We start from the raw sequence: 23,511 nt of genomic DNA, 5'->3' as shown, positions 1-23,511 counted from the left end.
CCAAAGCCTTGGGACCCTGTACCCGTGTGGGAGACCCAGAAGAAGTTCCTGGATCCTGGCTTCAGATTGGCTCAGCTCCGGCCTTGCAGCTGCTGGGGGAGTGAATCATTGGACAGAAGCTCTTCCTCTCTGTCTCGCCTCCTTCTGTATATTTGACTTTCCAATAAAAAAAAAATTAATTCAAAAAGAAAAGTATTCTGCAAGAGTGGTACTGTGGAACAGAAGACAAGCATTTGGGGAATACTCCTCTCACTCATTGAGGGAGACCCTGTCCTGAACTGCCCTTGCTTGGCACGTGGTGTGTGCTCATTGTGTTAGACAAAGCCTAGTGGGGCAGTCAGCCATGAGACCACTCACTGCCTGTTACTGAGGTAACGTGAGCAGAAGGGTTGTGCTGTGGGCGCTGCCACTGTGTTTGGTACAATGGCTACAAACCCCTGGATCCAAATTACCCAACAACTAATGTCACTTTAACCTGTCTTGGGCTAGTGCTACAAGTCCCTGTGAACTTACTTCTCAAACCATTCAACCTACGTGCAAGCCTGGGGCTGGTCGTACAGCAATACTGACTGCTCCCGGCATTCCCATTTCTGCCCTTGGTCATGCGCTTCTCCCCACCTGGGCAATCTCCTCTTGTCTACATTTCTTCCGTGGATAATTCCACTGTCATATATGTCAGCTTTCCTTTTTTTTTTAATTTAATTTTTTAATTCCTTTTTATTTGAAAGGCAGAGCTAAGAGCTTGGAACTTCTGGGTCTCTCATGTGCTTGCAGAGGCTTGAGGACTTGAACCATTCTCTGCTGCTTTCTCAGGCTACAAGCAGGGAGCTGGATTGGAAGCAAAGCAGCCGGGACATGAGCTAGTGCCCATAAGGGATGCCAGCTCTGCAGGTATAGGCTTAGCTTACTAAGCCACCACACCAGACCATACCAACTCCACACCGACCCCGGCGTGTCGGCTTTCTATTGCTGAATAACATATGATCACAAACCCAGTGACCATTGGAGTTTGAATGTGTGCCCTTCTAAAACTCAGGTCAAAGTTTAATGGCCAATGTAATACTATTAGGAGGTAGGTTCTTCAGAGATAATTAAGCTGGGAGGTCCCCATTCTTATGGGTGGTTTGAATGCTCTAATAAAAGGCTTTTCTAGAAGTCGGCTGCTTTCTGTTGGCCTGTCTGCTTTTTGCCACCTGAGGATCCAACCTTAGTTGCCCACAGAGGGTACAGCATGCCAGCTGCCCTCTTGGAGGGGAAGAATGTCCTCAATAGACCCTGAGCCTGATGGCACCTTGATCTAGCCCTTCCCCGCCTCCAGAATTCTAGGCCAGTAAATTCATGTTCACTATGAATTAGCCAGGTTCAGGAGGCCTGTATAGCAGCACAAACTTGCTAAGGCAGTGACTTATACTGAAGGTCGTTTATTACTCCTCAGTTTTGGAGGCCAGAAGATTAAACAAGTTCAACTGGTTTTCTGCTCAGGGAATTGGAAGGTACAAATCAAGGTGTCAGTGGGGCCAGGCTATGAAACACAGACCTGGGAGAGAATCTGCTCTCAAGCCCTGAAGTCGTCAGCCAGCTCCTCTCCCTGTGGTTGTGAACATGAGGCTGTGGGCTAGGCCTTGCTCTTGGGCTTGTCCAAGAATCCTGTATCACTTCAGTAGGGAAGACCCTCCCTTAAAAACAAAAAGTATTTGTTTATTTGAAAGGCAGAGTGATAGAGAGAAAGAGAGAGAGAATGAATTGGAGAGAGAGAGCAAACACTTCCATCTGCTGATTCACTCTCCAAGTGGCTGCTAGTCAGGACTGCGCCAGGCTGAAGTCAGGAGCCAAGAGTTCCGTCCAGGTTTCACATATGGATGGCAGGGGCCCGAGGACTTGGGCCATTGCCTGCTGCCTGTCAGGGTTTGCATTAGCAAAGAGCTGGATCAGACACCCGGCAGCTGGGACTTAAACCAGTACTCCAACATGGTGCCTTGCAAGAGGCACCTTAACTTACTAGCTGCAATGCCAGTCCTGAGACCCTTCTTTAAACCCCTCTCTCTGTACGCTTTGGGTTTCCATGATGTCTTCTACCAAGTACAAGGATACATTGCTTTAGGCTGTTGTGATTGTCTTGGACCCACCTGGATAAACTTCCTTCTGCCCTAAGGCAGCACAATCTTCATAGTCAGTCTACTCACACACAAAGAAAGAAGGTTATCCAAGGATAAGAAGGTTTTGAGGTCATTCTGTTGCAAGGTGCAAGAGTGGCCAGACAAGTCTAGGATGTATTAAGGAGTCGTTATTAACTAAGCTTTATTAACCGTCTTTATCAACCAAGGTGATGGCAGGGGCCCTAGAAATCAGCAAATGACAGGTCCATGTAGCTATCTTGTCTGAATCAAAAGCCTGAGGGGAACAAATGGTCATTACTGTGCAATCCATCCATTAAACCGAAGAACCTATTTCCAGTTTCCCCAGCAATGTAAATTATTCTAAGAGACATGCAGCAATCAACCTGGACACACAAAGCTGCAGACATTCAACCTTTCTCTGTCCACGTTCCATGACTGCTAGGCCTCACCTCTCCTGGAACTCTGGAAAGTACACAAATTAGAAATACAAAGCATCTTATATTTTTGTCTTCATTGACTCTCCCAAGCAGTGAAGGGAGGGGGGGTGAGGAATACAGACATACAGGAGCCATGTTCAAGGCCCCCTGTCCTTGGAGTCCATCCATGGGAAGCCAGAGAGCAAACAGGTACTGGGGATGCCAAGGCTCAGAGTGCAAGAGTGACAGGAGCACATGATTGAGAGAGAGCCTTTATGGGGGCTTGCGAGGGGAGTGGTTACACAACAATGCAATACCAGCCTGGCTCAGGCTCATATGGGATCCTAGCAATGTAGCTGAAGGATTGTGTGTTATGCCATGACATAGGCCCCTGTAGTACACTGTTAATATCTTCTTATTAAGTGTGAAATGTCCCTTTTATTTCTTTCATTACTTTTTCCATAAATTCTGTGATTTTTTGTTGTGGTATTAATTTTCTTTTTATAGGTGTTATGATGTATATCCTTCAAAGAACATTTAATTAGAATTTCAAAATCCAATCTGAGTCTGTCTTTTAATCAGTATATTTATAATTTTCATTAGTCATTTTTACTAATGCAATTATATTTTTCATTTCTATCTGATTTTGTATTTTTTTTCTTTTCTTGCATTGTGTTGAATATTTCTTTATTCTTCCTGTTATCATTTTAGGTGTAATACTTTTCTGGTTAACCTTAAATCTTTAATATGCAAACCCCTTTACTCCATAATGAAATTTAAAGTAATAGATAGTTTATATTCTCTTTCTGAATGATGCAAAAATTAAATTCGTTTCAACTTGTTCACAAACTGATGTCATACTTATGTATGTTAGTTATTGACATTTATTTTACTGTTTTTACTTCTTTCTTTTTGTTCTTTTTTTTTTAAGGTTTATTTAGCTTTTACTTGGAAAGTCAGTTACAAAGAAGGAGAGAGAGACAGAAGGAGAGAGAGATCTTCCATTTTCCAAGTGGCTGCAAAGGCCAGGGCTGGGTGGTCAGAAGCTAGGAGCCAAAAGTTTTTCCAGGTCTCCCACTTGGGTGCACGGGCCCAAGGATTTGGGCCATCCTCTGGAAGATTTACCTATAATGGTATCGTACCAGAACCAGTGCCCATATGGGATCCTGGCGCATGCAAAGTAAGGACTTTAGCCACTAGGCTACCGTGCCAGGCCTGGGCAGTAAAATTCTTGAGTTATGGTATTTTTGAAAGAATTTACTTTTTGTTCCTCCACTTATTCTTTCTGCCCCGACTCCAGAAGCCACTGATATTTTTGCTGCCTCCATGTTTTGCCCTTTCTTGAATGTCATGTAATTGGAGTCACAGTGTGTGGATTTCTCAGATTGGCCTCTTTACTAACAAATCTGCACTTGAAAGTTGTACTATTTTTTCCCAGGCAGCAAGCAGGGAGCTGGATGGGAAGTGGAGCATCCAGGACATGAACTGGCATCCATATGGGTTCCCAGCATATGCAAGGTGATGATTTAGCCACTAGGTTATCGGGCCAGGCCCAGATGTACTACTTTTTAAATACTGTTACTTTTTTGCAAGATTTGTTTTATTATTTTTTTATTGGAAAGTCAGATATACAGAGAGGAGGAAAGACAGAGAGGAAGATCTTCCATCTGTTGATTCACTCTTCCCCAGGGCCAGATCTGCAGTGATCCAAAGCCAGGAACCTGGGATCTCTTCTGGGTCTCCCACATGGGTGCATGGTCCCTAAGCTTTGGGCTGTCCTCGACTGTTTACCCAGGCCACAAACAGGGAACTGGATGGGAAGCAGGGCTGCTGGGATTAGAACCAGTGCTCCCATGGGATCCTGGCAAAATGAGGACTTTAGCCGCTAGGATACCAGGCCTGGCTCTAAAATACTCTTTTGGATACTTGTGTGTCATTTTGCCAGGTAAGTGTCAGAGCCAGTTTGTCAGTTTACACAAACACACATATGCATGTATACACACACACACTCTCTCTCTCTTAGGATTTGTGAACTCTTTATTCTGTCTTATTATTTTTATCCATGATATAATGCTATGTTATCTGCTGTAAACCATTTGTGTCCTCCCCAAATTCCTATGTTGAGAGCTGATCTACAAAGCTATAACATCAGGAGGGAGGTCTCTGGGAGGTGGCCAGGTCACCAGGCTCTGACTTATGAGTGGTATTAGTGCCCTTAGAATGCAGTCATGGAAGTTCTTTTGCTCCTTGCACCAAATGCAGACAAGGCAAGAAGACAGCCACCCATGACCCAGGAACTAGGATATCCTCCCATCTTGGAATTCCTTGCCCCTGGGATTATAAGCTATAGTTTTGTTTTTTTAACCACTCATTAATGCATTTTTCTATGGCATCCTGAATACACTTGAGACCAGTGGGCACTAGGAAATTCTGGGCAATGACATTGTCACAATTTTGTACTTGCCATTAAAAAAAAAAAAACCCACACATTTATTTATTCATTTGACAAGCAGAGTGGCAGACAGGGACAGATGAGAGAGAGATACAGAGAGAGCGCTTTTATGTACTTATTTCCAAATGCACACAAAAGCTGAGGCTGGGCCAAGCTGAGGCCGGGAGCCAGGAACTCCATTGGGTTGCTCACGTGGGCCTCAGGAATCTACGCACTGCCGCCATCCTCGTTGCCTCCCAGATGTATTAATAGGGTGCTAGATGGGAAGCAGACTAGCTGGGACTTGAAGCAATGTGGCACCCAGTGTCCCAAGCAGCAGCTTAACCAGACACCATAGCACCTACTCCACATATTTTATCACTTTAAATATTGTGGGGTTTTCATGTGTTAAACATAGCACAGCATGGTTGACAGAATAATAGTGACATGAATTAGCCAAAACAGATAACAAGACCAACCATGAACTCTGCAAAAGTGCCAGCTTGGGAGAGGCTCTTGGCACACTTGTGTAATGTTATTGTCTGTTGGAGGACATGCTGACCTCCATAACTTTTGCTTTGTCTGCTGGGGATGCTATTGTTCTTAGAATTTACAGATTCCTCCCAGTGAGCTTCCCGCTGCTGTGCACATAGCACAACTTTTTGTATTTTCACTTTAACTATAAAGAAATCTATTTTGCCTTCCCCTCAGTGCACCATCCTGCAAGGTAGTTGCCGCCCTGCTCCATAATAAATTCATTTTCCTAGAAAAGTTGAAGACTGTGTGTGTTAGGATTTACACCAAAAAGTTTCCCAAAGATGTCGCTGTACTGATCATGTGACTCTGGCTTCCTGCTAACTGGATTCTGGGGGATGGCTGTAGTAGCTGGGTGCCTGTCACCCAGCGGGGAGCCCTGGATTCACTCCCCCACTGCTGGCTCTGGCCCCAGCTGCACCCAGTTGCTGCAGGCATTTGAGAGCAAGCCAGTGGATGGGAGCTCCCTCTATCAGTCACCCTCTCTTTGCCTCTCAAATAAATAAGCTTATTTTGTGCAATTTTTTTTCATGCTTTTCTATAATGCACATTTTCTATGAACTTTTTGAAGACCCTTTGTGTCACTAGAAGACCCTAAAAAGAACCATGATAATGCCAGCATTACTGTTTAATCTCAATGATTTTATTGTGTGTGTGTGTGTGTGTGTGTATAGTTGTCTAGTGACTCACTAAAGTGGCAACTTTGTTGGGCGTAAGAACAGTTTTGGAGAGACAGTTCACATAAAGCGATGCTTTTTAGGAAGCACCAACCACTCAGAAGAGCGCTGATGGGGTTTGTGCATGTGATAAACACAGAAGCAGCCACAGCCAAAAGCTGAGGAACCAAGTGCACTTTGGCATATGGTGAAAACTTTGTTCAGACTTGGCAAAACAATAGAGTTAAAATAAAAAAAAACAGGAAAGGCACTGTGGTGGCATAGCCATGAAGCAGTGGTTCAGATACCCACCTCCTCTTCAGAGGGCCTGAATTCAAGTCTCATTTCTGCTTCCTGCTCTGCTTACCTTGGGAGGCAGCGGGTGACAGCTGAAATACACCAGTCCCTGCACTCCTTCGGAGATCCGGATGGAGTTCCTGGCTCCTGACTTCAGCCTGGCCTTGCCTCAGTTGTGCGTATCTGAGGAATGAACCAGCCAACAGCAGATCCTCCTCTTCTTTCTTTTAAATAAATAAAAACAAAGAACATTTAAGAAAATTTAGAACCTAATCCATTTATAAAATTCACAATTACATACAAATCTATTTTTTTAATTCTACGCATGTTTTTATAAATGTTTTAAATTATAGCTTTGTTAGTTCAACCCTAAAACTTCACTGCAACTATTTGTATAATCTTGTACATTTTACGCGGCCTTTTTAAAATGCATATGGAAGGTATTTCCCCAAGAGATAATGATGAGCCTTTTTGTTCCTTGGGGTCATCTTACAGACATCCTTGTCCTACACAGACTGACATGCCTCTTGGCAGCCAGGTAGGATGCTCTGGCTGCTCTCAGATGACCTTGGTATACAGCGCTGCTGCAAGCGTCTGGATGGCCTGCCGGGGCATGTCTGGGTGTCACGTCCACACTCATTCTGCTGGCCCCCTCCAAAGCCCCTCTGTTATAGGAAACGCATGCGCCTAGGGGTACAGCAACTAAGTACCTGGCTAATCTCCTTCCGCAGCCTTCTCACCAGTGGCTTTGGTCCTGAGATGGAGCTGACCACACCCCACACATCCTGTCTTTAGTTGGGAGTTGTTTTGTAGTTGAAGACTGAATTCTGTTTCTTTCTATTTCCAGGGCTGAGGCGACTGGTCAGTCTGCTCACTGAATTTTGTTCTCTTGTTTGTTCTTTCCATAAAAGTTTCCTTCCATTGCTTTCCACTTCTCTTTACCTGCTGATTCTTGGGTCGAGTCAACTGTTTTGACTGGGATTCTCTGGGCAGTTTCACTCACATGAGTAATAATGTCTGATTCCTGCAGCCATCCTAGGAAGTAGGCAAAACGGGCATTATTATCCCATTAAGACAAAAAAACTGAAGTTCAGAGGCAGGTGGGACTGTTATAAAGAACAGGCTGTGAAGGAATGACTGAATAGTGTCTTGATTTTGGTGACTCTGACAAAATGCCCGGGCCTGGACTATCTGTGAACAGCAGAGTCAGAGCACAGGCAGGTTCAGGGTCTAGTGAGGACACCTGCTTCTGCATCCTCCAGGGGGACCAGGGATGTATCCTCACACGGTGGCAAGTGCAGGGTGGAAGGGGAGGAGGCAAATCCTTGTTCTCTCCAGCCCTTTTACAAGGTCAGTGAAGCCATCTGAGAGAGCTCTGCCAGTGTGACTCACTCACTCACCACTTAGTGCCAGCATATTGGTGTTCAGATTTCGGCCTGTGATGTTTGGGGGAACAACAATCAGATCATAGCACATCGTTTGAGGCTTTGCTTGCGGGGTGAAGAATCTAAGGAAGTGGCTCCTGGGATCTGGACAGAGATGTCTTCAGCTTTCCCAGAGGGTCTGTTCTACACAGTCAACACCAAGACAGTTGGGAACGTGACTTTCAACACTGTGTTAAAGTAATTGCAGCGACCTCTGATGCAATGCATCTGAGCAGGGCTGCATGATTCACCATCTCTGTCTCCCTTCAGTCTCACAGCAACTAAGTACTGTTTTTATCATTGTACAGTTAAGGAGACTGAAGCTTACAGAAATTAAGTATGTTTTCCAATGTCACACAGCTATTAAGTATCAGAAAAGGTTTCCAGCACAGTTTTATGCAGAACTGAGTCCACGATTTTAGCCCTTTCAGTATATTGATTCTTAGGGACTGAAGTTATTATTTTTTTTATTAGTCTTTTCTGCCTTTTTAAAAATTTGAGAAGCAGGAGGCCCATGCTGTGTCACAGATGGCTTTGCCTGCACCCTGTGCTACCAGCCTTGCATATAGGTGCCCTGTCTGTTTCACCTCCAATTAGGCTCTGTACTTTCCATCTGGGAAAGCAGCAGAGGATGGCTCCAGTCCTTGCGTCCCTGTGCCCCCGTGGGGGATCTGGAAGGGGTTCCGGGCTGCCAACGTCAGATCAGTTCACCTCTGGCCATTGAGGCTCTTTGGGGAGTGAATCAATAGTTAGAAGGCTTTCTATCTCTAGGAAATCTGCTTTTCAAATAAATATAAATAAGCCTTTTTAAAAAATATGAGATGCAGACAAATACACACTCAGAGAGAACATTCTATTTATTCCTCAAATGCCCATAATAGTTGGGGTTGGGCCAAGGCCAACCAGGTCCTGGATACTCTATTCTGGTTTTCCACATGGGTGGCAGGAACTCAGCTACATGAACCATCACCTCTGCTTCCCAGGGTGTTCATTTTAAAGGAAATTGGAATCACAGGCAGAGCTGAGACTCAAACCCAGGTTCTCTGAAATGGGATACAGGCACCTAAGCCAGTAGGCCAAACAGGTGCTTGTCTGGCCTTAAGTGAGCTTTCTTTCTGATGCATTGTCTCACTGTTGGATTTAAGCTCTTCTAGGTAGAGGGGCTGTTTCTCCTGCTGGTGTCTGAGAAATGTGAATTAGCAGAGACTCAATAGGTCTTTGGTCTCTTGGAAAAGGACTCTGTCACTGCTCCACTGTTTCTAGCAGCCAGGAACCAACATACTAGGTTAGATGTTATTCCAGCCAGTTGAAAAATCTTTCAACATCTTGTCTTATATCATCTCTGTTTTTGGAAGCTGATTCTCATATTTACTTAAAATCCATCATATTGGCTGCTGCCATTATCCAGAAGGATCTGCTTAACTTATCACCATCCCCCAAGATATGCAAACACCTCCCACCATCTCTAGGTTCAACCAGTTTTGGATTCCCAAGTGTAACTCACCACTGGGTTTAGTAGCTTCAGCATCTGGTTTCATGGCTTCAGCTTGCCATTTTCGTAGGCTGCTGGCTAATATTGCCTACTTCTAACCTACACACATACACCCCCAGAGATGATTGTAGCAACTTGCCTACTGCTTCTGGATGCAGCTAGGAGGCCCCCAGTAATCTGCAAAATGAGTGGCATGCTCCTCCTGTTGCCTGGGAGTAGCCAGCCTGCTATCTGGTTCAACAAGTTCTGTCAGTTAACCCCAAGCCTGAGATGATCTTCATTGCTGTTCCTCGTTGCGATTTTTGTGGCTGAGAATTTATCCGGGCCATGCTTCAGAACATTGTGATTTAGAACTGTATTGGTAGTCACCTGGACTATTTGGTGGCTTTGAATTTGGGATAAAAGTTGCTAGTTGGTGAACACATGTGCATAGTGCTGATATTTAGATCCCAATAAACATCTATGCATTCTTAGGCAATTTGAAGAGATGATGAAATTCTTCCTGGGGTTTTGAATGCCTTTGCCCTATTCGAATGGCACACTTCAATTCAAGCCACACATTTTGGCCCTGGCTGAGGGAGCCAGAATGGTAGCTGTGGCTGCAGCTTTTCTTCCTCCCGAGCCACTAGGAAGACACTAGGAATCAAGCAGAAGAAACTTTCTCTTCTACTTGTGGCCGAAGTGTAGTGATTGGAGCCGGCCTAGCCTGCTCGTTGTAAAGTAAGCATAAAACTGGCTGAACTGGGCCTGGCATGAATCAATGGACGGAAATCCTTTTTCTCCGTCTCTCCCTCTCTTTGTATATCTGACTGTCCCATAAAAACAAATAAATCTTAAAAACAAAAAAAACGAACAGAGGAAAAAAATACAAGGCACATCTTGGAGAAAATATTCTCAATATATGCATCTATCAAATTACATTTTCTCAGAATATATTAAAATAACAATAAGACAATTAATTGAAGAGGGGCTAAAGGTTTAGAAAGATGCTACACAAAAGGAAATATACAAATGGCCAACAGGCACTTGAAAAGATGCTTATCATAAGTCATTACACAATATCTTCAAATATATGGAGGTGACCTGAATTTTTTCATTTACTATGGGTGAGAGTATTAAGCAGCAGACAAAAACATTTTTTTTAATTGGAAAACAGCCTGATTTTTACAAAATAGATCTATCTATCTATCTATCTATCTATCTATCTATCTATCTATCTATCTATGTAGCAGAGTGACAGAGAGAGACAGGGAGACATGATAGAGATATTCTGTCCTCTGATTTACTTCTCAAATGGCTACAATGTCCAGGGGTGGGCCAGGCCAAAGCCAGGAGCCAGGAACTCCATCCAGCTCTCCCATGTGGGTGGCAGGGGCCCAGTCACTTGGGCTGTCTTACAGTGCCTTCCCAGAATCAGAAGCAGAGCAGCTGGGACTCATAAGTGGTCTGATATGGGATGGTATGTGGTGGCTCAAACACTACATCGAAGCACCAGTCCCAACTTTGGCACTTTTTTTTTTCTTATAAAGGCAAACATATACCAGCCAAATGACCCAATGATTATACTATTAGATATTGATCAAACAAAAATGACACCACATACTTATAAAAAGACCTGCACATAAATGTTCACAGTGGGTGTATTCAACACATCCAGAAACAGGTAACGATGGAAATATCTCTCAGCAGGTGAAAAGATACAAAATCTGTGGATCATGTGAGCAATTACGTGCTGCTCAGCAGTCACGTGGAATGACTGACATAGACAATAATATGAACGAATCTCAAAATCTAATATATTGATTATGTGAAATTTTCTTAAAGAATAGATCTCCATGTTCTTGTCTGTGACACACACATACACATGGTAACTATGGGAAGTGATGTGTGTGCTAACGAGCTTGATCTTTTCACTATACAAGTATATATTACAGCACCAAAGTGGCAAGTTTGTCAGTTATGCTTCATAAAGCTTAGGGACCCTCACATGTTAAAGGGATAACAATATAAGATGTGCAAAGATAGAACTTCTGCTTTAATACCAGCAAGATTTCATTTTATTGGCACGATAGTTTATAGTCTATCAAGGTGAGACTGATCACTGAAATCTCCAGGAAAGGCTTTGTCCTCACTCGGTTATCTGTGCAGGAAAGGAGTACATCCAATACTACTTCCCCTCAGCGGGCAAGGACAATAAAGGTGTATTGGCACAAAAGGAAATCAGGCACAAAGCCTGGGTAGGTGTTGGCTTCATGTTTTTTAACTTTTTGGTGACCAGAAAGCAGCTCCGAGTGGCTGCTAAGGTAGGAAAGAATGACATGAAGAGGGAATGAGGTGAAACAAATGTTCCTTAGCTTGATTTGGTGGTATTTGCAAGAGTTTCTGTATTTGTCAAAAACTCAAATAACTGTGTACTTAAGTGCATCAAATTGTAGGTAAATCACACCTTAATGAAATTGATTTAGAGAATAACGAACACACATTTTTTGCATCAGAGTAACATATTTCTCATTAATATATCACCCTGTATAAGTAATTTAAGCCCAAACTTCTTTTTTTTAATCTGCAAATTGTGAGTGTTACTAGCATGATTTTTGGGGCATGTGCATTCCATATTGGAGTGAGTGCTGTGGGTTCTAGATCTAGCTCCACTTCCAATTCTAGTTTCCTATTAATGTGCCCCTGGGGAGGCTGCAGATGACTACTCAAGTTCTTGGGTGCCTGTAACCCACTTGGGCGACCCTGGCTGAGTTCCAAACTCCTGCCTTTGGTCCTGGCCTAAGCCTTGCAGTTGCAGGCAATTTGGGGAGTGAACCAATGGGTGAAAGATCTCTCTCCCTCTCTGTGTTTTTACTGCGCTCAAGCAAGTAAAGAATCAATAAATAGAAAACTTTCAGAACAGTGTCACAGGGCTGGCTCCATGACATAGTAGGTTAAAGCTCTGTCTGCAGGGCCAGTGTCACATATGGGTACTAGTTTGAGTCCTGGCTGCTCCACTTCCAATCCAGCTCCTTGCTAATGTGCCTGGTAAAGCAATGGAGGAAGATGGCTCAAGTGCTTGGGTCCCTGCACCCATGTAGGAGACCTAGAAGTGCCTGGTTCCCAGCTTAAAACCAGTTCATTTCAGTCATTTGGAAAGTGAACCAGCAGGTGAAGATTTCTCTCTCTCTCTTCTTTGTAACTCTGCCTTAAAAAAAAAAAGGCATATTTAAAGAAAAAGCCAAAAACTTTGCCACTTTCAATGTGTTGTGAGGATTTAATAAGCTATTATATGTTCTCTACTTTCAGGGTTTGGCATCCCACTTAAAATCAAAGGTAAGCTCCTTCTTCTACCATTCATGGAGTTTTCTCCTAATCATGCTGCGAACAAAGGTAGGCCGTCTCAGCTTTCTGAGATCTTCAGATTTCAGAGTTGATGAGCATCACTACCCACACAGGTAGGAACACACAAACCATGCTAGGGATGCAGCTCCTGCTATGCCAAAAATCAGTGGGGAAACTGGGTTAAACGCCCTCTGTGTACCTGACAACAGGGAGAGGTCTAGCCCATTGGGACACAGATTCCTTGAGATAAGGCTCTCAGGGAAATGCAGGCTTCCTTGAGGGGGTGGGAGTGGGGGAGCTGTGCTCCTTTGACTCAGTTTGGTGTCAGAATAATGTGTCTCGTTTGTAGTGTTAGGGTTTCTGAAGGTTTTCTGCCCTGCTTGTTTATGGCACTTTGCCTGGCAACTGGAGCCTGCCCTGCCCACTGTTTGGTCTTCTGCCACTCACCTTAGGATACCTATCAACCAACTCCCATCTGAACTTAGCCCCGCCACCTCCAAGCACACACCCTTTTAATCAGAGCTCCACTAGCCAACCTGCACTGTGTCCTGCAGGAATCTCACCCAGGTGGCCTGTTGACGACGCCTTCCTCGGAGCCACTGAAAGTATGGGTCCTTCAAACTGAAGAGTTCACTGCTGGCATGTGTGCTGAAGCATTTTGAATATGAAGCTTATCTGGGCTGTTGATCTGAAGCATCAGAGCTGCATACCTTCAACTCTACAAGGGAATTTGGTCTGAGAATTGAGAATGTGTAGTAGGCTCAGGTTCAGAGCAGGGCTAGATAAAGCTGGGTTTCAGAGAGCTCCTGCTGTACGGTGCTTTACTTGTCTTGCTGTCTCCTGTTTAGAGGAAGCCCTCTGTTTGCTTTCTTCTGTTTGGACTTTTGATTCCTTGTCTTTGGGTGTTGCTCGCATTCGTTTAAAACACTCTCAGTCATGACAACATGCAGAACATTCTGTTTGCTCCCTTTGGTAACCATGGCGGAGTGGCACCTGCGGGGTTTTGCTGTGGATTTGAACATCCTCTCTGGTGTTTGTTTGTTGTGTGATTTGGGGTAAAACCCTCTGCTTTCACCTCTCTGACCTTGCTTCTGCACCTTGTCTTTGCCAAGCTCACTCTATCAGGTCATGCCTTTGCGGGTCCCTCTGCCTGGGATTCCCTTCATCCAACTTTCCTGAGGATGGTTTTTCTTCTGGTCGGTTGGATCTCAGGATAAATGTCATCTCTAGGGTTCTAAAATACTGAGTCTCTCCTAGAGCTTACTTTAGCTACTTTTTAGCATTTCTCTTCCTCATTTGTTTATCATTGGTCATCCCCATTTATCTAAAAACTTGCAGAGAGCACTGCAGAATTCATCTGTCTTTTCACCACTGCATCCCTGGGGGTTAGCAGGGTAAGTCTTTAGGGAGCATGTAGTAAGTGAATCAAAAGCCAGCATCCTGAGCTTTACATCCTCTGTCTGTGAAATGGAGGTCACTGTATTTTCTTAAAGAGTTGGCGAGGCTATTTTTGCAGAGCCCTTAGCAGGCTGTTTGAACCACAGTTACTGTGCTCTAAAGGCTGGCCCTCGTTGTTGTTTTTCCCTTTATTGCCCTCCCACAAACCGAGTACTTGAACTCCTCTGGGTCATACAAATCTTATTTGTGTATTTCATACGGCTCTGTGCATAGTAGGCACTCACTAAAACTTAGTTTACATGAAATAAAATGTCCTCCTGGTCAAGCAAGGTGGAAATAAGTGAGATAGGAACCACACCATGCCCAACTTTCAGACTTGGCTCCCGAGCTTTCCTGCCTTTTGTGACTGCCCTCGCAGGGCCCAAGGATAAGGTGACCAGCGCGTGGACTTGCAACCGAGCACCTGCACCCTTGTTTTCACTCATGTTTAGGTTAGCTTCTCCTCTCCTAGACTGCACGTGCTTTGAGGCGTCCTTGTCTCTGGATCCCCACTGACTGGCCCTGGGCCTCACAGCACTTGGCAGAGAAGTGATCAAGTCCAGGATTCTGGCCAACGGGCCACCAGTGCAGTCTCTGCACTCACACCTTCTGGCTTTGGCTACTTACCGACCGTGAGACTTCTGACCAGTTACCAACCTCTCTGTCCTTCAAGTCCCTCATTCATAAAATGACAAGAACCAAAGCAGTAGCCTCCAAATTTTGGTGATTAGAGGTGTGCTATATCCAGAATTTCTGAAAGCGTGCCTTTAATTTTGTGAGCAAATCCCCACCCTGCCTGCATGGATGCACCCCAGACAGTCCAGGGCTCACAGTAGACATTCAGTAGTATTTGTTGCATTATACTGTAAGGCTGTGTACTGATTAAAAAAATTTTTTTTTGACAAACAAAAGCATAATTAAATTGACAGGGAGAACTTACTGTAATACTTGGTCCTTTATACTTTATATATATATATGGTACAAGAATACATAATGTAACAATATATAAGCATGTTTTACTGGATTACTTTTTCAATTTCACATGTATTCTATTAGAGGTGGCAGATATTGAAGTGTTTGAGTCTAGGCATACATTTTTCCCTGTATCTATTCATAAATAAATTCAGAAAACAAATTATTTTAAGAAAAAAATGTTTCAGTGGATACACCGGGGATTCACCAGTTTGAAGTGAGAATTCTGACTAAACACTACTATTCTTGCTTATTTTTGTAGTCATTGGGGCTCTGTAATGTTCCTTCTGGTGAATTCAGCCGAATGGACTACCTTACATAGGAAGGGGGCGGCTGCAGCGGAGGCTGCCCATGCTCAGTGGGCCCCTGCGTGCCCTTGGCCTGAAAGAATCTCTTCTTAGTGTTTCAGCCTGAACTTGCACTTGTCAACAGAAAAGCCCTGATCAAGTTGCTCTCTGAAATCTCATCAAATAGGTTCTTTTTGCTTCCATATGCTGCCTGATAATTATGAACAGTTCTCAGGGGTGCAGGTGTCACTGACCAGTCCTCTAAAGGGCAAGGGCTTCAGCTTGGTCTTCCAGCAATGGGCTGAAGTTCCAGAGAACTTCTTGGGGATATTTGTAAGTTGGCCATTTGAGGTTACAAGTGTAATCCACAGCCAGAGGATAGGCAAACTCACAAAACACTGACTTGAATCAAATGAATACCTCAGTTACTTGTTCACTTTCTTGTTCATTTATTCAGTAAGCATTCAGGTACCGAAGAAGCAATGCTACGCTGGGTAGATGAGTACAAGTCTCCGCTTTGTGGATTTGGTGGTGTGGAACAGAGATGGGGCCAGCGTTGCTGTGTTTCCCCCTTAGAATGTAAGCATTATGAAAGCATCACATGGGCTACGTGGCCTCCAGAGTCTGCAACAGTGCCTGGCAAAAATCTAGGATGGGCGTGTGATGTGTTGGAGTTGGAGGCAATGAAATTGCAGGAGCAGAAGGTCAGTTGCCTTTCTTTCATGGGCTGAGTAGGATTCATCCAGAGTAAGTCCATCCTCCAACAGAGGAACGAGGTTCCAGGTTGGAGACAATGTGGAAAATGGGAAACAAAGTCACACTGGAAGCTGGAATTTAAACATTTGCATGGCAGCCAGATGATTAATTGTACTATGCTTAAGGGTGAGGTGAGGCCCAAGACAGAAGGCAGCTTCTCCCTATTTGGCTTGTATCATTTGGTTTATCTTTCCTGGGGGTGGAGCACAGAATTATAGGGTGGGGAAAAACAAGTTGAGGCTCTTGAAAATGAACAGGTGAGGGTAGGAGGCAAGGAAAAAACCAAAGTTGGAGGGGAGCAAGCAAACTGACAATCAGAATTTGAAGAAACAAAACCAAAACACAGACAGGGGTTTTTGTTTTCATGCTTCTATGATTTATAAACAGACAAAGAAGCAAATCTCCAATGTAAAGATGCCTGTTTGGCAGCTGGGCATTCTGAATTGGCAGCAGGAAGTCAGTCACCTTCGCATGGGCAGTAGAACAATCGAACTGCACCATCGCATTGCACTTATTTTCTTCTTGCTTCCATTTCCATTGTTATCACTTTGTTTTCACTTTTATTTGGAGATCAGAAAATGACAGGGACCGAAAGACAGATGGAGAGGAGATCTTTTCTCTGTAGGTTCAATCCTCAAATGCCCCCAAAAAGCCAGGGCTGGACCAGTCCGGAGGCAGGAATCCATCTAGGTCTCCCACATGGGTGGTAGGGACTCAGGACCCTAAGCCATCATCTGCTGTTACTCCCCAGGTGTGCGTTAATCGAAGCAGAGTAATAGGACTGGGCCATCCAAGGGATGACTTGACTGCTGTGACAAATGCCCACCCTGTAAGCTTTTATGAACATGCAGGCTACCAATGCTCATACTGAATCGAACTAACTATTGTGTGCTGCCAGTTTTCAGGTAGAAATGAAGCATGGGAGTTTGTTATTGTGTGGTCAAGATGAGGAGATTTAACGATTAGTATCTAGAATTCACCATGAGTGTGAATCATATTAAAGGTTTTTAACTTTTTTGAAGATTTATTTTTATTGGAAAGGCAAATTTATAGAAGGAGAGACAAAGAGAAAGATCTTCCATCTGTTTGTTCACGCCCCAATAGCCAAAATGACCAGAACTGAGCTGATCTGAAGCCAGGAGACAGGAGCTTCTTCCAGGTCTCCCACATGGGTGCAGGATCCCAAGGCTTTGGGTTGTCCACGACTGCTTTCCCAGGCCACAGGCAGGGAGTTGGATGGGAAGGGAGGCTGCTGGGATTAGAACCAGTGTCCATATGTGATCCTGGTACATGCAAGGCAAGGACTTTAGCCACTAGGCTGTCGTGCTGGGCCTGATTTTTTAGTTTTAGACACTGTGAGAATGCTACATCTCATTTGATAAATTTTATTAAACAGATGAATGGATGGATTTCCTTTTCTTTAACTTAGGATAATGCTTTTAAAAACAATGAGAGTTTAAGCTAGATTTTAGACAAAGTTTTATTTATTTGAAAGAATGGTGGAGAGTTGAATTCTGCAATTCATGGGTCACTCCCAAATGCTCCAAACAGCTGGGGCTGGGTCAGGTAGAAGGCAGGATCCCAGAACCTCACTGGTGTTGCCACCCACTGGGCCATCATCCTCTGCCTTCCAGGGTGTGCATTGTCAGGAGACTGACTTGGGAGGGTGGAGTGGCTAGTGCTGGGGTCCGTGCAGTAGGTATGGATGGCACGAAGGTGTGAAGAGAACAGCTCCCCTGTTTAGCAGGGCCCAGCGGATGCCTCCACCTTGATGCAGTTTCTCCCCCTTTTTGCATGGACACTCAAGCACCCCACGAGGAATTCTGTAACTGATTGAGGCATTGTTGTTTGCCCCTTTTGTAACTATTGTGAGCTTGGGAGTTAATATTACTGATAATGTCTCGGTAAGTGGGCCTTTAACAACACACAGGAGTACAATTAAGCCCATGCTGTTTCTGGACACCTTATTGTGTGCCTACCCATTGCTCTGGAATCTGACCCAGGCATGTAGCATGTCTTCTGGGAATTGGCTTGATAAGAATTTTACAAACTAACGGAAGTGAGGGGAGTATGAGTTGAAAATGCTATGGCAGAAAATATAGTTGCTGTGACCCTAAAGTTTGGCCTATCCTCGCAACTCTTTAGAGCAACTACATAGAAAATGTAGTTATCTTAGCTGCTTTAATATTTTTTTTACTAGTGATAGGAACAGTCTAGTTATAAGTGTTTATTTACTCCCATCTGCATCTACACTGTTCCATCAATACATATTTAAATGGGTATAGATAAAAATGAATCCATGGGAAATATGGGTAGTAATATTATCAATAACCTTAATTACATCCTTAGTATTACTACACTTTTATCTGAGATTGATGACTCAGAAATAGCTACAATAACAGACCTTTTCTGTAAGTTATGCCGTGACTTGATAATGGATATAGTATGGATGTTGGAGTTTTGGGCGGAGGTGACTCCATCTTCCTAAGCTGCTGGTGAAATGGGGCTCCTCTCCTATCGCTCCTGTCAGACTCCCCTGTGTGCAAGTCCTCCCTTGTCATCCTTGTCAAGAAGCTCCGATGTGCCTAAGCCCTCTCCTTTCACTCCTGTTACAAAGCCCTAATGTACGTAAGCATGTCATAAAAAACAAGTTATGGTAAAAATGATAAAAAAGAAGAAGAAAATGTGTCTTGATAAATATGTAAAAAAGGGCCCAGTGGCGTGGCCTAGCAGCTAAAGTCCTCACCTTGAACGCACCAGGATCCCATATGGGCACCGGTTCTAATCCCGGCAGCTCCACTTCCCTTCCAGCTCCCTGCTTGTGCCCTGGGAAAGCAGTCAAGGGACAGCCCAAGGCTTTGGGACCCTGCACCCGCGTGGGAGACCCGGAAGAAGTTCCTGGATCCTGGCTTCAGATAGGCATAGCATTGGCCGTTGTGGTCACTTGGGGAGTGAATCATCGGATGGAAGATCTTCCTCTCTGTCTCTCCTCCTCTCCGTATATCTGACTTTTCAATAAATAAATAAATCTTTAAAAAAATATGTAAGAAAAATTATGTTTCTCAGAACTAAGAGAAAGCAAATGTTGCTGATAGATAAGCAAATGTTGCTGATAGATAATATGTAATATTATCTATCAGCAACATTTACCAATCAAAACATTGGAACAACTGCTTGCCTGACTCCCTGAATGGTATAAAAACCCATGCCTTGGTCCCAGTCACTGAAGCCAGCAGGCTCCCACTAGACCGGAGCCAAAGGCCCAGCAGGTTCCCACTAGGCTGGAACCAAAGCCCAGCAGACTTCCAGGAGACTGAAGTCAAGGGCGCTCTGGGTGGCTTCCCCCGTCCTGTTCGGTGTGTGCTCGCTTGAATAAATGCTTGATTGCAAAGCATCCACTCTCGACTCTTGGCGTTTGTTCGAGTGACCGGGCTCAGTGTTCGCGACGACTAGAGGAATTATAATGTGATTTTATTAATGTCAGAGATGCTTTTGATTATTGTTTGATTGTTTATGGGGTTATAGAGCTTGTAATTGTAGGGGGATTTAATATTTGAAACTTTTGTCTTGGATTTTTACATTTTTTCCCTTGTAACATATTTCTCCCATTAAATAATGGGCAAGTTGTGGAAATAGAAGTATAGTAGGAATGTATTACTGATTAGCAGGTAATGGCATGTGGCTTGGCCTTGGAGTCCTGGCTGTCACTCCATGGCTACTACTGAAGAATGAGTAAAGGCTTGCTTTGAAGAATATGAATACAGTATTTTGCAGAATTATGTTTAGGGGCACCTGCCTAGCCCTGAAGTACAGGCAGAATGACCAAATGTTTGTACATGCCCCCCTAGTCTTGAAGTAAAAACAGAACAATTAATTGTTTGTGTAGAAGCTTGTGATGTCTCTGAGTAAATAAAAAGGACAGCTTCTTGAGCTGTTGCGAGAGAGCACCAAGTGACAGTGTCCGTGTCTTTATTGCCAACTCCATGCACACTTCCCGAGCTCCAAATTTGGTGGAGCTGGTCTCCGACAGGCTGGGACTCAACCTCAAGCACTCCTACACGGGACGCAGGCATCCCAAGTGGCAGATTAACCCACTGCACTGCCACACATACGTGTAAAATAGAGTTAAAAAAAATTGAGAGTCAGAGACACAAAGCTTCTACCTACTAGGTCATTTCCCAAATATTGTGATACCCAAAAGTGAAGACAAGGGGCCAGGGAGTCAATCTCGGTCTCCCACGTGGGTGAGAGGGATCCAGTTAGCAGGTGGCTGGAGTCAGCAGATGAGGTGGGTTTGGGGTACCAGTGGACATTTTTTAAAAAAAATTATTTTTATTGGAAAGGCATATTTATAGAGAGGAGAGACAGACAGAAAGATCTTTCATCTGCTGTTTCACCCCCTAAGTGACTTCATTGTCTGCAGCCGATCTAAACCAGAGCTTCTTCTGGGTCTCCCACACGGGTGCAGAATCCCAAGGTTTTGGGCTGTCCTGGATTACTTTCCCAGGCCACGAGCAGGGAGCTGGATGGGAAGTGCAGCAGCTGGGACACAAACCAGTGCCCATATGGGATCCCTGTGCATGCAAGGTGAGGACTTTAGCCAATAGACTACTGCACGTGACCCACCACTGGAGTTTTAAACTGTGTGTTACTCCATAGGCCAAAGTACTGCCCCAGTTTTTTTGTTTTTTGGTTTTTTTTTTTTTTTGACTTATTTGAAAGGCCGCCGCACACAGAGAGGGAGAAAGAAACAAGGGAATCTTAACATTTGCTATTTTACTCCCCAAATGGCTCCAAAGGCCGCAGTTGGGCCCAAAGCAGGAGCCAGGCGCTTCACCCAGGTCTTCTACCGGGATACCGTGGTCCTGATACTTGGTCTATTTTATTTGGATGAGAAGTAGAGCAGCCTGGACTCCAACCAGTGGGGAGTTGGTACCCCTATTATCACAGGGTTTGCCCCTGCCCCTATATTTTTGAAGAATATCAACAGTGTAAATTTTCCAGTTGAAGTAGCGAGTGTGCAACTGGGAGTGTGAGGTCACTTCCAGTAAGGACTATGTTACAAGCAGCGGATGCTTCACTCTGTAGATTCAGTTAAAACAGAAAAGTGATCCTGACCGAGTGGCACAAAGTACTGCAAACAGGGCTTCCTGGAGCTTGAGTCTGCAGGAAGGTGGGTGCGAGCGCGCCCTTCCAGGCAGAGCACCCATGGTCTCTGCAGCCCTAAGCGGAGCCGGTTGGACAGGCTTAGGGGAGATGCTCAAGGGCCGAGAGCCGCTTTGCACATTCTGAAGCTCTTTGCCATTAAAATCGTGGTCCCACACGCATAAAATCCACTTGAATGATTTTTGAAGGTTACTTTTCTTTTTTTTTTTTAAACTGAGTTTGCAATTACGCCGTGGACAATGGCTAACCACAGCCAAGGCACCCGAGTGCAAAGAGTCTCCCGGAAAACTTTGGGGAGGCGCGACCGGCGTGTCCGATTTTGTTGGCAGAGGGTCGGTCTCGCCGAGGCCAGGCCCGCGGCTTCGAAGGCAGGCCACGGGTTCGACTCCCGGGCACTCCTCGGTATGGCGTGGGATGGAAGGGTGCAGAGGCGGCAGCCTTGGCCTTCCTTCTCGCGCGTCTTCCGTCTCCCTCTCTTCCCGAGGCGTCGCCTTCAGGACGCCCCACTCGGCCAGGATGCGCGCGCGCCCGGGACCGCACCGGGGGGCCCCGCACCGAGGGCTAGGAGAGGCCGCGGGGCCCCCCGCTGCCCACTCCGCAGCCGTGTCCGCGCAGGCGCGCGCCGCTCCGGGGCCCGAGGCCGCCTCCCCGCGGGCACCCGGCGGGCGGACGGGCAGGCGGGGCCGGCCGGGGGCGGAGCCGGCGCGGGCTCGGCGGGGCCCGGCCCGGGATTAGTTGGTTTCGGAGCGGAGGAGGGCGTCCGGCCCGTCGCCAGCGCCTCGCCGAGGAGACAAAGCCGCGTCCGACGGGGTGCGGTGGGGGAGCCCGTCGCCGAGTGGGGTGCGCCCGGGGCTCGCTGGCGCCCCAGCCCGCGGGGACGGCCCTGCCGAGCCTCCCGCCTGCCTCGCAACAGGTCCGCCGCCTCCCGGCCGCCCCGCCGGGCTCCGCGCTCCCCTCCCCCGCAGCCCGGCGCCGGGCGCTCGCTGGAGCTCGGCCGCCGCGCGGTCTGTGCCGCCCGCGTCCATGCGCTACGGGGCCAAGATGATGCCGGTAAGCGGGCGCGCGGGGCTGTGGGGAGGGCGGGGGGCGTCGGGCAAGCGGGCCGGCTGCCTCCCGGGGGGCTGCGGGACCGGCGAGCTGGGCTCCCCCGCCGCCCCGGAGTTAGTGGAGCAGCCGGTTGTGGGGGTGGGGAAGGGGAAAGCCACTCAAACTTTTCCTTTTTTTTTTTTTTTTTACCCTGTTCTTAAAAGTCAAGACTAAGGGACCCTTGAACCTTGCTCTTTGCTCCTCTCCCCCCTCCCCTTTTCAAATCAACTTTTTACTAGAATGCAACGCACCTGCTCGTGAAGGTTCTTTACTGAATTTCGATGTTGAACTGTCCCGTAGCCGCCGAGTTGGCGTGCTTTCTCTGGAACGTGTGCTTAGTGCAGCCCCCCTGAAGTTGCAGGTGCCAGGCCCCCCGGCTCTCCGCGTGTCCGGGGAGGAGTGGCGCGGGCTTCGGGGGGCCTCGCAGGCGTGGGCGCCTCCGCGGGGTCCCAAGCGGGAGCAGAGGCTGGCAGGCAGCCCCGAGCCTGTGTGGCATGACTCGGTGTGCTCACAGGGAGGACTGCTGTGGCACCCGCGGAGTGGAGTCGGGAGAGAGCCTGTTTGTTGATAGTCACGCAGAGGGAGTGTGTGATGGGCGGTCTCCTACCTGACTCCCATGTCTGTGTCACGGTTGGGCGTGCTAGACCTCAGGCGGCTCAGATCCGGCACTGGTTCGGTCTGGCCTGAACCACTCGGGAGTCTGGAATTTGTTAGTGTTGATAAGCCTTCTCCCGTCTTAGTTTAATGCCTGGTGTGATCCAACGTTAAGATATGTACGCTAGATATGGGTGGAAAGGTTTCCTTAAGATTTTAACACCATGGGTGTTCGTTTCCTTATAGTGAAATAACTAACAGGTTGAGGTTTTTTCCCCCCCCCCTAGAAAAATAGGAGCAAGACAACAGGTGTTGGTTGTTGCAATCTGACCTCTTTCTGAAAGAGATCAGTTTTATATCAAGGTATTTTGGGGTTTCTTTAAGATGTGAGGTTTTTCCTTCTTCTGGACTCCATTCCAGATGATCAGAATTTATGTATATATAATTATGAGTGAGGTGGCTCTTGACACCAAATTCAGTTGAGTGCGGTGGTTCTTCTGCTGTGTTCCGATACCAGACTAG

At 45.9% G+C, this 23,511-nt stretch overlaps 1 protein-coding gene across 2 annotated transcripts in view; it reads left to right on the top strand.

Annotated features, from left to right (window-relative positions):
- The first annotated feature begins 22,318 nt into the window (after window positions 1-22,318).
- The window catches only part of TP53BP2 (tumor protein p53 binding protein 2), a 56,761-nt gene continuing 55,568 nt past the window's right edge, over window positions 22,319-23,511 (top strand). For both annotated transcript variants that reach the window (XM_040985744.1, XM_040985743.1), the window contains exon 1: window positions 22,319-22,359. In XM_040985744.1, coding sequence (XP_040841678.1) covers window positions 22,333-22,359 — 27 coding nt within the window. In that variant the 5' untranslated portion in view covers window positions 22,319-22,332. The remainder of the gene's footprint in view (window positions 22,360-23,511) is intronic.

This window comes from Ochotona curzoniae, unplaced genomic scaffold (genome assembly GCF_017591425.1).
Source record: "Ochotona curzoniae isolate NIBS_2020 unplaced genomic scaffold, NIBS_Ocur_1.0 contig_430, whole genome shotgun sequence".
In the NCBI taxonomy this organism is placed as follows: domain Eukaryota; kingdom Metazoa; phylum Chordata; class Mammalia; order Lagomorpha; family Ochotonidae; genus Ochotona; species Ochotona curzoniae.
The sequence above is the reverse complement of the archived record's forward strand: the minus strand, read 5'-3'. Positions and strand labels throughout refer to the sequence as shown.